The 17,488-nt window shown below is 39.2% G+C and overlaps 1 protein-coding gene across 3 annotated transcripts in view; it reads right to left on the minus strand.

Moving 5' to 3' along the window:
- The window catches only part of pknox2 (pbx/knotted 1 homeobox 2), a 118,163-nt gene that overhangs the window by 31,454 nt on the left and 69,221 nt on the right, over positions 1-17,488 (minus strand). For all 3 annotated transcript variants that reach the window (XM_051401594.1, XM_051401590.1, XM_051401589.1), the window contains exon 4: positions 16,650-16,786. In XM_051401594.1, the coding sequence (XP_051257554.1) occupies positions 16,650-16,786 (137 nt within the window). The remainder of the gene's footprint in view (positions 1-16,649; positions 16,787-17,488) is intronic.

A 17,488-nucleotide genomic window follows, 5' to 3' on the forward strand; every position in this document is an offset into this window, starting at 1 on the left:
TGTAAGCCTCACGACAGTGTATGTCACCCATGCAGTCTTTTTACTGCACATACGCAAAGACGCATCAATGGACTCTCAACAGAGTGACTACATGGAAAAATGGAGCTCTACGCCAAAACCCTTCTCCCCCCTGCACTGCACTTTTAATAGTGTGGCAGCTCCATGACATTCCCTAAAGGACATGCTGAACATACGGACAAGGTTCAGCTAGAGATCAAAAAAAGATCTTTAAGTGGATAGGATATGGTCCAGTGGCAGCGCTAGGCTTCACCGTGTCACCTACATTGTTACCATCTGCCTTTTATAGGGAATGTCACTCGCATAAGATCCCCCAGATACACTGTGCAATGGTCCATACTGCACTGCTGTATGTAGTACATGCCAAATTATTGAGCATCTCCACTTGGAAGAAAGCTGCTGCCCTAATGGCCAGGGAGGCAGAACACTACAATGCAATGAATCCTGAGAGGAACTTGAACAGGAGACTGAGAATAAAAAGTTTGTGTCCCAAAGAGCTACATTTCATAGTGCCGTTCTCTGTTCCGTCCGTGTCCTTACTCCATCCAGACTCTGGACGCTGCCTCTTCCGTCCTTTTACGCGCTGTCCTTTGTGTTACCTTTGACTTAGCGGAAACCCAGGGGAAAGTTCTCAAAATATGTCCCTGTCAAATTCATTATGATAAGGATTCTTGGCAGTATGTTATATAAGCCCTGTAAGCTGCTTACTAGTGGCATATTTCATTATTTCCACATCCAGTGGCTTTAGCCGTAAAGGACATGCAGGAAGCTTTTTTCAAGGAAGGAAGCCAAATTTATTAGTGATGTTTTTAACATTTAAACCAGCAAAAAGCAATGATGTAGACAATTAAGAATGAATTGTTTATATAGTAATTTCAGGATTTCAAACACAACACAATGTCATTCTGAGACTGCCCACAGCTTAAAGGCATATCCAGGACTGTGTCTTCACTATTAATGACAATATGTAATTTGTGCCGTGAGGTAGTTAAATAACCACCATTGCAGGCACAAAATCAAGGTTTATTCACATTTGCAGACTTCCTCCCACTCTCCGCAGTGTTACTTGGAAGTTATTGTGACTAGAGGCAAGTAAAAAACGTGTTACCTGAATATAATGACAGGTTTCTCTGGGTTTGAACATTGTTGGAAACATTTGGAGTAATGTGAGTACAGAACTCAACAAAATATATAACATGGGTCCAGTCTTGAGACACTTTAATGCAGAAATGTTGCATATTATACTTTTAAATCTCAAATGTATCCGACTGTACATTTTTTTGTTTGTAAAGGCTCGGTAGGTCATGTATTTCTGAAGCTTTTTTTTGTTACATTTGTTGAAATTCTCTTTACATCCTGACAGAAATCACTAAAATGGGTATTTGTAGCAGTCACAGTTCAATGCTTTTGTTGTGTACAGAGAGGGGTTCCAGAGTCAAATGTTCAAATCTACATGGAATAGTGGAGGAAAATAAAGCAGGAACATTCACTTACTTTGCGTTAATTCTTGAAGCCACTGGGGACAAAACGTTTTTTTTAATTTCAGTTGGAAACTAACTTTTCGGGTTCCGAACCTATTTATTGGTCAAAATGCTCAAAACTAGGTGCACGAACTGTAACAAAGCCGGTTCCCTGTTGGTGGTAAAGGCCTATGTGAAGAAGTACTTAGGCACAGTGTTGCTTTGAGCTAAATGCTAATGTCAGTATGCTAACATATTCAGAATTACACTGCTAACATGCTTAACTTTAGGAACTGTAATTGTCACATTTTAGTTTAAAGCTCCTACAGGGAACTGTCATTTTGTGTTGATTCTGGCGCCCCCTGCAGTGGCAGTGTTTCTACTACCTTGTTTCATTCATTTCAATGGGAATCTGACCAAATCAGAGCCAGTGGCAGGCATTAAGAATAACTACATAGTAATAGCCAATCTTCTTCCTGATGGTCTTTTTTCTTATAGGTCATATAGAGGCATCAGTATTTTCACCAGCATTTAAAAACTCCTTGTAGTACGTTTAAGTTATGAAATTTAAGTTTTTAAAGACATAGACTGTTTTTGGGTGATGTTTTATTCACATCTAGAGATATTAAGGGTGAATTCACACCTAGCCTCAGTTTTTAGCTATTGTGAAAGCGGTCAATCAAACTCAGGTCCGGACTAAACAACCAGACAGATATGACATGTTGGGTATGACATAAAAGCAGACCAACCACAGCACTTAGATACTGGACTTATCTACTGAACTTCAACTATCTAGGAAGTGTTCTAAGAGGCATCCATTTATTCAAGATAGATTGGTGACCAGGGGAACACATATGCGGTATTCCCTAAAACATCAGAAAGTTAAACCACAGGTTTGTAGTCCCTGTGTTTTTCTCCATGTTTTTTTTAGCAGTTCCCCAATAAAAAATAAGTGAAATGTTGGGACCATTTCATATCCCCCTTTTTAATTATCCCCCTGTAAAATTACAGTACAAGACACCTCTTTGTTTGTACCTGTTTGTCACTATTTATGATAAAGGAGGTCTGGTTGAAGTCATGACTGTTAATTTTTACAACCAGTCATTTCTTGGTGAGCTCTTTGTGACACCAGAGTAGATAAACACAGTGTTGCTTGAGTGGTGAAAGTCAGAGGAATTTTGGTTTGTTTGCAATAAATGAATAGAACCGCATCAGTACTTTTTTCCTTGGTCCAAACCAAATTACAAGTACAAGTATGTGCCATCTACCCTTAAGGGGAAGGTGTAGGCAGCTCACTTGCACACCTGTAGTTCAGTTCCAGGCATAGATATGTGAGTGTGGAGGAGGGTGTTGCTAAAATCTAGACCAATCAATCCTGGATAAATAAATAAAGGTAAAATACATTTAATATAATACATGTACTGGGTAGAATTGATTTTTGGTAATTATTTGCTTCATTATGATTTACTGGAGGTCACATTTTTCTCACATTTTTATTTTGTTGTGGACAAGCATGCATGTGGTGAGTGTATATTGCAGGAGGCTGCAACTGCCATGGAGGCAGACTGGGTCCCTGCTCAGGCTCTAACCCATGGCTCTCATTTGCAGCCTTTAATAGTCGTCTATATTATACTCTAATCTGCCTGATCCCAATTTAATGCCGCTCCCTCAGCCAGACGTGGCAGGAATACTAAACAGGAGGGTCACGTGCTGAGTGGAGAGCCTCTGCCTTGTCTGTTTAATGTCTGCTTGTGGTGGGGTGGAGGAGAATCTGGGTGGGGGTGAAGGAGAGGAGAGTGGGCTGGGTGGGCTGTAACTGAGAGCAAACAGGGTGACTCTCAGCGCTGCAGATGGCGTCTTAACAAGTTATTTACTCTCACATTCAGGCCTTGTTACTTGTGTTATTTTTATTACAGAAAGCGGTGAATTCTGCCAGTGGGGTGAGATGGTTGAACTTTTTTTTCTGTGAGTGTTAATGTCTATAAACAAGAGAGAATAAGATATGTCAGCCCACTAGTGTCAACAAAACGACACTTTGTTTGAGTCCTGAGTTGCTCTATAAACATCACACTGACATACACTGACACATCTATTCACAGATATCTGCTGTCAAAGAGATGGGGGCACTGCAGGGCCTAAGGACCCAGGAGCATTGTGGGTAGATCTACAGAATAAACAACACCTTTATTGGCTTTTAAATATATATCCAATCCAATCCAAAGTTGACCAAAGTGCTGACAATATATAGACAATACTGTGTGTGCATGGCAGAAGATAGCCAAGCTAAACACAAATGTCAAAGAAAGAAAATCTCATTAAGAAAAACATGGTCATGAAGATGCTGATGCCATTATAGCGTTTAAAGGACTTCACATTTCAAAATAAAAAATTACTAGCTGCCATTGAACAAACATATGTTCTTGTTATAATGAGATTTTTGTTTTTGTTTTAACAAGTTCCATTTCATGTTATAACAAAATCGTGTTCATGGTATTACTACACATTGTTCTCCATATTACTAAATAGCTTTTTGTCTCTCTTGTAATAAGAAACATTTCTTGTTATAACGTTATATTAATAATATTACATATTTCTTGTTCAATTTGCAAAAATCCTCATATTTTTATCATAAGATCGAGAATACTTTTATATGTTGTTAAAATGAGAAAAAGAACAGGGGCAGATCTAGAGAACTATTCATGTGGTGGCCAGAGGGTGTCAGAAATATATGCTGATTTAATCACAAACAATCACATATATCAAAATTTGCTTGAAAAAGGCCCCAAATTAAGATATTTGAACTTGAAAACACCAGTGTTAGGCAGTAACTCATTACTAGTAATAATATTTTCTTTCCCAGTAACTATTAGTGTAACCAATTACTAATAAAAATCAGTTATAATATTACAGTTAATCTCAAATTAATAACTAGTTACAACATAACTGATTTGATTTGAAATCCAACAATCCAATCACAATCCAATTACATCCTTGGATTCATTTTTGTAATCATGGAGGAAACTAGTTTGGAAGATAGAAACGCTTACATTCAGCAGCTGGTAATCTTCCATTACTTTTGATTTTAACAAACAGAACTGGATTTTAATTGTCGCAAGTCTGAATTTTGAGAAAGTAGGAGAAAAGCAATATAACTATTAACAATGAACTAATTACTGTTGGCAGGGAGTAATAGGTAAAGTAATAATATTAAAATAGTAAAGAGTAACAAATGACATTTTTGAGTAACTTGCCCAACACTGATTGTGACACATAAGTAAAGAGTTGAATAAAAAAATCTAAAAGGCGTTTAAACAGTTTTCTTTCCAAATCTATATTTTTCAAATACATGTCTGTTTTTATTGAACTTAAGTTCACTTAGTCTTAATTTCCCTTTTTTAATACATTTAAAATGTTTTAATTAATGCGTTAAATCTGACACCAAACAGATCCTATAGACACAGACGTCTAGATCCGCCCCTGCTAAAGAAAAGACATCGTAGCCTGGAAAATTTGACTATTGTGACTATTGTATATGCTTTGATTAAAGTTTTATTGCATGCTTGGAATGAAACACGGTGTCTCTCCTAATGTCATCTGGCCCCGTGCGGTGGAGAGGGAGAGTGGCAGGAGGGAAGAAGACATCTACCAAGTCATAGCCTGGCACATCTGATATGACACCACATCCAGACACAATTATGCATATTCATACACAATAATACAAAAGCAGCTTAAAAACATCCTGTCACATGTCTAGATCATATTATGCTTGAACAAGAGGCTACGGTATGTCTTTAGGCACTTACAGGGTCATGTTTTACTTATTTTATTCTAACTTATGATGGTTATGAGAAAATTATATAGCTGATATGATGTTATAGCAAAAAAAGGTTTCTGGTTAAAATTGAACAATTTGCTAGTGTATGTAGTTATAATGAGAAAAATATCAAATGATAACTTATTATAATGTAAAAATATATGTTATCATGGTGGTAGCTGCCACATTAAGCCTCTCAGATTGCTCTGTAAAATACATAAAGTATAAGAGACTAAACTGGACAATGGCAAGGCTTTTTGTTGTTTTCCACTCTTTCACTGAATATGAATCTGAATGAATGCTTTTAAAAACTGCCCGGTACAGTAGCTTTTAGAGGCAGCTGACTATAAGAGTTATTTGTTTTTAACTCAACATATTCTGCTCTGATGTTATTTACTGTAATTTCATGTGCCATTTACGTAATCTGAGATCTGAGAGTGAACCCAGTGAAATCTGTATTTCATCATAATTGCAGATTGATGTACTAATGTACAGCCCTCTCAATCCAAATGACTGAATTTGTCTCACATTATGCATCTTTAATTCTGTCCAAACGGAGCCAAACTCTTTACAGCTAACAAGACAGCTACAAAATGAGTCTTTTCATTCATCAGCTGTTCCCTCTGTTGCTCCTATTCTTACAGAGAAACCATACAGCATGTCTTCTTTAATGACACTGGATCTAATTCACATTCAGAAACAGTATTCAACTAAAACTGCATTTGTTCAGCAGACGTTGATGAGCTGGAATGTTGCTGAAATGTGTCAATGTACACGGTGAGCATTTTATCTATACAACAACAGAATGTGAAAGCCTATTGTGAACCTATTTGCATATACTATATTATTTGTAATTAATTTATTTTCTTTGCTCATTTATAGATGCGTAAAACAAATACTTTTTACACATTTTGTGGAGCCTTTAAAACAATTTTTTGCTGTTTAACCAGGCAAGTGTCTCCAGGTTTGGTGTGTTTTGCAAAACTGATGTTAATTAACCTCAAAACATCTTTCAAATTTGATATGATATTCTTGAGACCATTATGGGTTTTTCAGATTAGCTCCAGTGTTGGTGCTGTTTGGGAATAGTAAGCTCGGCCCTGTCATTGGTGCTCTGCAGCTAACAGCCAGATTTGGAATAAATGATGTGAAAGGCTAAAGCTATCAAAGCAATCAGGGTTTGCATGAGGAAACGTCTATCCTTGACAACATACCATTGTGCACAGTTGGACCTCGCCAACTTGGAGCAAAGTAAAAACACTACCCTTCGGCGCTTTCTATGACCTTTACACAGGAAGTCAGGATTAAGGTAGATGGGGTGTGAAAAAGCATGCATTTTTATGAACGTGAACATAGCCGCATGTGTCTGCTCTTGTGGGGTGGGTGGGTGCGTGCGTGGTCACGCGATGTGTGTTTTCCAGTCTCCCACTACCTCCTGCAACCATCCCGAGCCCCCCGCCCCCTAATGTCGGCTGCCAGAAGCGGCAGGTTCTATCTGCAGTGCGACGGAGTGGAGATTGCCGGCTGGGGGATCATTACAAGGGCCATAAAAGAGCGATTTACAGGATGGCCAGTGAGTGGAGTCAGCACGGTCCCCACCCTCCAGCACTGCACCGTGCTGGGTCACCAACGAAAAGCCCAAAACGGAGAATCAGAGGCCAGCGGGGTAAGGTGATGACTTAAACATGAAGGTGAGGGACGTGGCAGCTCTGGTGATATCTGCTTTATGGTCGGCGAGTCAGAGGCTGGGGAGGGTAATAAGGTGCCACTTGATTTCGATGTCTGATAGAAGGCAGTGTACACTTCATAAAAGGTAAAACATGACATGCCTTAAAACATGCTGTTGTTAAGTGAAATCAGACTGATTTTAGTAGTGTAGCTGTTACTTGTAACTAGTTTAGCTCTAGCTATCTGTGCCTGTCTGCTGTCTGGTGGTGAACAGGTAGTCTAGTGGGCTATGAAAGCAGTGAGAGTGAACCAAAACAAGTGGACAGCTAAACAATGAGCTGAAACTCACTGTAAAGCTCTGTAAAGCTGAGGGGAGCTGCACATTCAGTTGATAAATCTCTGTAGGTTCATCAGTATGTGTGATGCCTTATTGGTTATAGCTGCTTTAAAGGACCGGTGTGTGGGATTTATTGGCATCTAGCGGTTTAGTTGTAGATCGCAACTCTTCACCATCCCACTTCAAGCATGAACAAGAAACTACGCCCCTATTTAGTACCAGTATTTGGTTTGTCCATTCTGGGCTACTGTAGAAACATAGTGGGTTGCCTTTCATGGTGGACTTCATGGAAGGCAACTGGCGTCTAAGGTAACAAAAACACAACTATTCTTATATTCAGGTGATTAATGAAAACATACCAGCCAATAGATCCTCCTAAATGTTACACGCTTTAAGTCATTTTTTTTTTTTTTCACCAAATATTTCCATGATCAGTTGGAGCATCTGTAATGAGCTGTCATATTGGACATCTTCAGAATTCTAATAAAATGCCCAATGTTTTTTTTCTTAACTTAAATTCTACATGATATATAATCCATCATAAATCTTGAATGCAGTTATTCACATTAGTATGTCCTCATTTTCAAAAGGTCCTGATTACTCAGAAAGAAAATGTACAATACATCCATATTTTAAGCTAAATTTTCCACTTTCAACAGATGAATGTGAAAACATCCTTCTAGTGTCAAACTCTGCACATACAGCATTCAAACAGCACACTGTAGGAACAGGAAAAAAGAAGAAAAAAAATGATTTTGAGTGAAGGGACACTTGGATGAGAGGCTGGATGATGGAAGCAAGACAACAACACAGTGCTCAGACAAAATTGACATTTGAATATTTCCAATTCCATCACATGTGCAACAATTATTCTTAATATTTGTCACCAAAATTGCAGCTGCAGATGCAGAGCTGTGCATGAAGACAGGCTCAAATCAAAGCAGCGTAGTCATCTATGGAACGAGTCATGTTTGCCTGCTTTCGCAATAATCTGGCAGGCCACCAAGGGGGTACAGAAAGAGGTGGGGGTGGGGTTTGAAGGTAGGAGTTTGTGTGAGTGTGTGTGTGAGAGAAAGATGGAGGTCTCTCGCTCACCCTCTTTGCTCCCCACTGTTTAATCAGGCCTGCTGTACCCACGTATATTAGAAGCCAGTTTGTGGTGGAGTCCTGCTGTGTTTGCTCCCGACAAGGCCCCAGTTTCCCCAGGCTACATGTCTGAAGCACACCCTGTGTAAGGCTGTGTGTGGGGGGTTGGGGTACACTCACACACATACTGTACACATGTGCGCACACGCACACGCACACACGCACACGCACACGCACACGCACACACACACACACACACACACACACACACACACACACACACACACACACACACACAAAGAACCCCCGGGCACTATCTGAATAAATTCTGTCTCCTTTTCTCTACTTTTCAAACTCCTCTTTTCATCCTCATGCCTGGTCCTGAACTTCACTTGGGGTTTTGTTTCTCTGAGGCCTCCTGAACCAAAAGCTCAGTCTTTGGTTTGTACAACACCTTTACCAACACCAGCCATATGCAGCTGCTAGTCCACAGTTGCCTGCGTGGAATTCTGGTCCAGAAGCAGATACACAGATGGGACACAAGTAAACTGCAGTTTTCCTACACCATCCTCACTTTACTGTTGGCCTCGTGGTAAGACATAAGCCCCACGCTGGAACAGCTAGAGCTTTGACAGTCACTAGACACACATTCATGGCCGTTTGTAAAAGTTGTGGAAGGCTACTTGTATAATATAACGTTAGCTAAGCTAGCAGTTCAGAGGATCGGGGATTGACAGGATACCACTACGTAGCAGGCCACAGTCTGCAGAGTCGAGGTGTTGGTTTTGTACAAGCATGGGTTGGTTGGTGATGAAAGCTGCCTCCAGATCAGCAAATAGTAAAATTAAATTGCAATAGCCAGGTTTCAACCAGTAGAAGGTGGCCACTATGTACAATATGTAGAATTAAAATACTTTGCACTAAAATGTCCACATCTGGACCTGAATCAGTCAACAACACCAGTAAATACCCATATACAGAGATTGGTGTTGGGGTTTAGTTACGGCCAGTTTTTGGATGTGAACGCATTTATTTCCAGACGGAGAGCATGCACAGAAAGAACGCAGCCAGAAAGTTAACTAGTCAAATTATTTACATGGTACAATTTTTCTTTCAATGAGTTTATGAAAAGGCTTAAAGTAGCCCTCTGCAACTGATTTAAGTTTCAATTAGTTTGGGCCTGTTTATGGTGCATTTTTATTCTGTTAGGGCTTTAAGTACACTTCAACTTATATTCTTATTTAAACTATTCCTGCATTTACCACACACATAGATCCATTTCTCAGAATTATTTTTTATTTATTAACAACTTACTTTCTATTTTTCCATATATACTGTTGTATATATTATAGTATGGTGCACATAGTTTTACATACTTCGTATTTTCTCTTATATTTCTCTCTATATTTCTAGAATGAGAGCAACTGTAATGTTACCCAATTTCCCGCCAGGGATCAAAAAAGTATTTCTGATTTCTGATAGACTGATTGTAATCACAATATTAGGCTCCATGTAAATGAAGTGACTGTCATTTTCTTTATCCCATTCATATCAATGAGGGTGTATAATGGAAAACAGTTCAACTTCACCACAAACTAAATCCTCCAAAATGATCATACAGGAATGGACTGTACTTATATAGCGCATTTCTGGTGTCTCCAACACCTCTCTAAAACAGTTACAACAAATACATGTTTCCAGTGGAAGGTAGACCGCTGCATAAATCTGAAGGATGTTAAAAAATATGTAAAAAACACACACAATCATATACAGATTCTGCATGTAGCAAAGCAATAGTTCTTTTCTTTGGTGAAACAAAGAAATGAATGGATGACAGCTGTGAAGTGCAAATGAAGTGCTGTTCTCCTCTATGTTTGCTGTAGGCCACTCTTGTGCCGAGCAAAGATAACACGGATTACTAAATTGCCCAAGTAAAACACAAAAAAGAAAAATTGTAGACTTCCTTTCTCATCCAAAGTCAAGCAGTGAGGAAACTCATAAAAACGGGTATCTGAAAGAAACAGCCAATAAAACTACTTGAGCTTTGACACAGCTTCCTGCATTCAGCAGCAGCTGAGCACCAACACACGCTGACCTGCTAAATGGAGGAGGCACGGCCTGTTTTAAGCCCGTCAGACAGCAAGTCTTGCGCTGCTGGAAAAGCAGCACAGTGGTCGAGGATGCATTGATGCATTGTGGCAGCGAGGATAAACAGACTTTATGGTGCATTACAGAGGCAGACAAACACACAGGCGAGCACAAATGTGGATAACGCCGTCCTTGGACGTGTCAAATTAAACGCGCTCCCTCCTGATGTGTACGACATGAGGGGTCTTCAAATCTTCACTTCTATTCATGCCATTAGCGACAAGCACATATACAAGCATAAACACACCCGAGGCTAAATAAATTCCTGTATTTCTTGGAGTTTGGCAACTGTCAGCATGACGGCATGTTAACCTTCCCACCAACACACACACACACACACACACACACACACACACAGACCCTTAAATCCAGTCTCAATGCAAAACACCCAGGCTGACCAGCATGAGGGAGGTTTTCAGCAAAGACCCACTATGGAGGGGAGTGAATGATAATATGCACCAGACAGGGCTCTGCACTGCAACACTGGCATCTTTGTAAAAGGATCCCACCGCTGTCAAAACACAGAATAAATCCAATTTTATTCCTGTTTCACTTTCTGAGGCAAATAAAATGTGTCAGACTTCATGAACAGCTGTTTCTTAAGCTGAGTAGAGTTCAGAATGTTTGATGAATAGGTTCATGTGAAGAATCTCAAGAACAGATTGTGTCTTTTATTCTAAACCAGTTTAGATGCGTGAAAAACAAAGATCTGATTTCTTCTCAAATCAAAATATGTTTATATCAGTTTGACTGCAGCAAAATAAACCTACAGAAAATTATGATAAATAATGTAATATTCTAATAATAATAAAGTTTATTTTTACTGCAGCTGTCATGGAAACCAGTAGACTACTTCAACCAACACATTAGCAGGATTACGGTTGAATTTGTGCTGAAAAGATTATGCCATATGTTTGTTTTGTTATTCGGTCATGAATACAGGCAGTGTAACAGTTATTTTAAACTCAATATTTTTAAAGAGTGGCGTTTTGAATGTGACATTTTAAACACACAAACATCTATTAAAAAGCTTCAAAATTATCATCAAATGGCATATTGGAGGCCCCCTGGTGGCTTTGGGGGTCCTATGCAACTGCATATAGCAAGAACCAGAGCTAATCTGATGAAAAAGGAGTACTCCTGTTCCACACTTGTTCCCAAAAGTTCCCTCTATAGTTTTTCAATAGTTACCATCACATTTAAGCTCATAACCATGGATGTTTGCATGTGCTACATGCATAAACATGACTCCGTAGCTGGCTGATTTTGATAGTTTAAGTCTTTTGATTAGAAATTCTGTAGTATTATGATATCTCTGTTTCTATTCTAATCTATATTTTTATTAATTTATTTCATTTTTAAAAAAAATATTTCTGTGATTCCTCTGCGTACCGCTAGACGCAGCTCACGTACCATAGTTTGAGAACCAGTGTTTGGGTATATAAAGTATTATAAATTCTTCATACTCAATCAATAATCAAACCGGGAACACTATAAATTACACTCAATAAAAATCGTGTTGTTCCAACTTCCAAAAAATCTGACAAAAGTTCAAATCATCTATTCCTGCATTTATTGGTGACCCCCACTCAAGGAACCCCATTGGTCCTCGGACCTGAGTTTGAAATCCACTGTTCTAGACAATTAATGAAAGAGCTCTCTTTCTGGAATAATGTGTAGACCATTGAAATACAGTGAATGTGGCTCTATACAGCGGATGTGTAAGGCACACATATAATTGATTCCCTAAGTTCTCTACATGTAAAGCAAGCGAGCAGTTAACTCAAACAAACTCATGTAAGTGTGACATTAAAACAGCGTGTTCTGGTAAACACAGCTCCTCTACCCGAGTTGCTTCTAAGCAGCATAAGGACATTTCTGTGTTTCTTTTTAAATAAGTACTATTATGATGTCTCTTTCAATTAAGTGCATGTTTCCATCTCTGAGCCGAATCGGCCTCGAACACTACATCCGCAAATCTGAGAAACAAAAGCCTTACTGGCTTTTTAATAAGATGCAGAGAATCCAGAAGGATCTTTATAGTAAATGCCACAACTCATTAGGCTAATTACCCTATCACACATTTACTCCGCTGCTAATAACAAAGTAGGCAGAGAGACAGAGAGAGGGAGAGGGGAAACCACACATCTCCTCATAAAGTTGGCATTCTAGCAATTAGTGAAAAGAAACATTAAAGCCCACACAGACTTCCTGAACAAAATAATTAAAGTAAAATAGCAGATATGTTGATTCTCCGTGCTTTCCTCTTTTCAAAGTCTACAGCCCCCATATGAGCACTGTGTAGAGGCAGACTTCTATTAAAATAGGAGTGCTATTTGTGTCTTTTTGCATAATTTGACTCACTGTGGGAGACATGACTTGTGAAGTCAAATTTAATTGCATTTATAACAAGGTAACAAGGTGCATTTAGTCATTAGCTCCTTGCATGGGCATAAAAAAAAAAAAACCCAAATTCTAATCTGCTCGGCCTCCTCTGAATACAGAACAGCTAGGATTGCACATAAGAGCTACAAATAATCATATTTTGACAGCACATGCTGGTGAATCCTCAGCTCTTGTTGCTCCCCGAGCTCAGTGCCGCCTCTGACACTGTTGATCACAACATTTTAATTGGCCATCATACACATTTACAGACGCAGCTGGCTCTATATTCTCCATAGCACCATTTAACTGCTCAGTAACTCAAGCCCTCTTACTTTCATTCTCGTCTCATCTTTTGCACCATTGTTGGGTCCCATACAGACAGATAATATACAGCTATATTTGCCTGTAAAATTATATCACTGATACCTTTATAAGGGGTTATGGAAGTGCTACTTAATTGTTGGAGCACTACTTTAAACAATGAATAATCTTACAGACTTTAAAAGAGATAAGGCCAACAATAACTGTGTTATGTACTCTCTTTGGTAGGTGGATCTAGAGAAATATTCATGGGGTGTCCAGAGGGTGGCATGGAGACTTTAAGGTGTGGCAGAAATATATGCTGATTTAATGACAAACAATCACATTCATCAATATTTTGATCTACTTTCTCCTTTCTTGTACTATGTATGCTATGCCAGGTTTGTCTATGTTGTCTGTGACAAGATGGTTAAAAGATAAAAGCGACATATAACATTATATATAGTCAAATCTTAAGTTAGCTAATGCTAGCATAACACAAGCTAACTAATCTACGTCAATCGTAGACTCATCTGGCTAGTTATCTACTTAGCTAGTGTTTTGCTGTTGTGCAAAACACTTTCTAACTAGTTAGCTAATCTACATTAATCATTAGCTAGCTAGTTACATCTGAAAACAAATTTTAGCAAAACCCTAGCTAATAAACTAACTAACGATTGATGTAGATTAGCTAGCTAGTTACGAACTGTTTTGCTAACATTAGCTAACCTAAGATGTGACAATATGTATGTCACTTTTATCTTTTAAACAGCTTCAAAAGTCTTTTCAACGAGCCTAGCACATAGCATATCTAACTACGGGAAAGACTGACCGAGGTTCCAAAAGAGTCAATTGAACACTAGTCTATTTGAATTAGTCTGTCCATGCAAAATCTTATAGCTTGTCAAATAATTAAATTGTGTTATAGTTGAATGTAACACGTAGAAGTAGTACACATTTTACATTAAGCCTTGTTTGTTGCAGCTCATACTTTCCGGCGCGTTTACCACCGTACACCACGCAAACAATTCACACAGCTGTAGGTTCTCTTCTACCCTGCATGTTTAAAACTGTTTTACATTAATTCACACAGCCAAGACAGATCCCAGCTCTTATACAGGCACTCCAATCAAGCAGGTGATCAAGTAAATGAGCATTATTAACATGAATGTATTCTCTATAGAAGGAAACAAGAGCTGAGCCTGAATAATAAAGTCATTGCGACAATCATTCTTGTCTTTTGCTGCTATACTCCTCTGTTCTTGTCTAACTGTGTATGCAGTTTAGGAAAGGAAGAGGAGGAAAGTGAAGACCCAAAAAACCCCACATGGAAGTGGAAGAGGGGCTGATTTGGACTAAAACTACCCACCCCCTGCTACACCACCACCACCACCATCCGGAGCTGCTCCAAACATGGCTGCTCACATCAAAGGCAGCCTCGTCTCTCAGAGGAGCTGCTGAGGACTTTACTGCAGCTCGCCTCAGGCCTGAGCGCGGGGGCTCGCACCTCCTCAGACAGCAACAGTGGATACCCGCGGGTGGGACCTGAGGAGCCCGGACAGACGGCCCAACACAGTCTGCAGTGTCATCGTTACAGGACGGGCTGAGCCAGACAAGGGTCTCATTCCACTCAACAAATCTAGTAAGTTGTTGGTTTGCTGCCTACACCAGGAGAACACCCAGCTTGATTAAAAATGTCTGTATTTTGAATAATTTACTTCATAAATAGATAATACAAGCTCATTATAAGGGTGCATCAATATTCTAGTGATAAGCTGAGAGAGGAGTAAGTTTTTTTTTTTCTATTGGGGTTTTGGGTTTCACCCAGCAGTGATTTTCTTTCTTATTTTCTACACCTAACAAGGTGGTGCCTTCCAGGGTTTCTCAGTGGTAAATAAAATAATACGATTCAGAACAAATGTCTGTAGGGTGATCTGTAAACATCCTAAAATATAAGCCTATATACATTTCAGTGTGAAAATTGTCAGGAAACATTTCACACTGCTTAAGCATCTTAAAGCCTCCCCTTCAATCAAAAATCAGTTGTGCTTCTTGTTTCTACAGTGTGATATTTGAATGATGCATGATATGTGTATGGTGGTAGGCTCTGCCTACCAGCATGATTTGTGACATCACCAGTAGTTAGGAAGTCCATCCTGGTCCAGTATCAACTTGTACAGTGTGATGTAGAAACTTGAAGCCACCAGTGCACATCCACTGAGAATGGACTTTACAGTGAAGTAGGAGACATCTTGTGTCCAGCAGCAAAACTTTAGAAATGAACATTTGAATATTCAGAGATTCTGGAAGTTTTAATGAGGTAGAAGGAGGAGATGACTTTTTATGGATTTTAATGTGGAAATTAACACACATTATTGTTTCAAGCAGACTATTTATATTACGTCTTACGTCTACCTAAAGAAACTGCACTAATACTTTTGTCAATGAAAAAGAATCATTTCAAAAATTCCACACTGTCGTCAATAAACAGGGATGGATTAGATGTATTCATTATGACACACATTAAAATCTCTCTGCAAAAGTGCAGTGTCCCCCTCTGCAAGAAGTGTAGCAAACTAATTCCAAAATGAGGTCTCTACCACTTGAAGAGTGATGCTTACCTTTGAAAATGACTGTTGGCGTGAAAGAGAAATAAATTATGTTTTACAATTTCAGTCTGGAACCTCACACAAAACAACTCTGTTTGGCTGATGAACAGTTTTGGTTTAAATATGTGTTTTTTGGTTTCCTTTGGCCCTCTTGGGTATTTATATCCCAATACAATGACTGGTAAGCATTCCAAAGCATTCATTCATTTATGCATTAATTCACTGCCTCACCCTAACATTAATAATAAGAAGCTAGAGTCCTATCTCAGTATTCACTGTACAGTAGTCAGGGGAACAGCCTGACTATTGCCAGTGTATCAAATGCTTACTTTAAAGTCAATTTATTAAATTCAAAGTGAAGAAAATTGAGGGTGCTTCTGCTTGCCTTTGATGAGTGAAAGCATTTTACTGAAGGTGCTCTTTGGTTTGTGAAGGACACTAAGTGAAAACTGAAGGAGGCACCCTTCATGTACAATTTTCAAAGGTTTTTATGTCATGGCAATTTTAAGAGAACATATTAAAAACAACACTAGCATGTGTAGCCTTCATCGGCAAGCAGCACATCCAAGTCAATTTCGTACAGTTTAAAAGCTTAAAGCCAGCATGGGAAATGCAACAATTATTTAAAAGGAAGAAGAAGACGTGAAGGGGAATTTAGGGGCAGAATGGTGCACATTGCCAAAACTAGTCTGACAATTTGTTTGCAAAGGGCAAAGTGTCTGCTATCTCACTGCTATGGTGACTGCTCTATGTTCAGATTTGTGCACAGTTCCAAGATAGAGACGTACAGACCCTCTAATGACACAATGTGAAATTGAACTAACCTGTAAACAGCCCTCTTGTCGGACTCAAGCTGGGCCTGGGGGTCAAGGGTCACACTGACAGAGGTATTTCCTGCTGCAGAGGCTGCTGGGATATGGACCTGTGGGGTCTTGGTGTTCTGCTGAGTGGTGCCCGTCATCTGGAGACACATAAAACAATCACACAGTTACTTTAAATTTAAAATCCTGTTACTGTTCAAGTGGCTTTCCAGTTGGTTCTTAATCTTTAGAGTTGCAGCATGGGAGATTGAAATGGATTCTTTGGTTCCCAGCTAGAAATAAACAAGAATAAGAGTCTACAGCCATGCTAGGAGTTCTGGGAAGCTACAGTATATCATGAATGTATTAAGGGGAGCTGGATACACAGTTGGTGGCAGGGTTCCATTAATTCCTATGAAGGATGCTCAGTAATGCACAAAGCCAAAAATGTTCGACTTCGGGGGATAAAATGAACCGGATCTTCCACTGGCCGAGCTGCTAACTTTTGATTTTGCGCTCTGCTAACCTGAATGGGAATAAAATTATTTTAATTGTGCAGCAATTCTAACCAAATAGAACAAATTCTGATAGTGAAATCATTTTGTGTAATGCTCAAAAAAGTGTATCCATAATTTTTAAAGCTGCTTCTTTCAAAATGTAAGCTTATGGGAAAAAGTGTTCTCGGGCCACTGTGGGCCACTTTGTCAAACTGGCTTCAAGCCTGGTGCTCTTCCTGGACTGCACTGTGTCACTTTGAGCTAAATGCTTATATCAGCATGCTATCATGCCAACACTGACAATGCTAGCATGTTAATGTTTAGCAGGTGTAATGTTTACCATGTTCCCCCGTTGCTAAAAGATAC

Source organism: Dicentrarchus labrax, unplaced genomic scaffold (assembly GCF_905237075.1).
Source record: "Dicentrarchus labrax unplaced genomic scaffold, dlabrax2021, whole genome shotgun sequence".
NCBI lineage: Eukaryota > Metazoa > Chordata > Actinopteri > Moronidae > Dicentrarchus > Dicentrarchus labrax.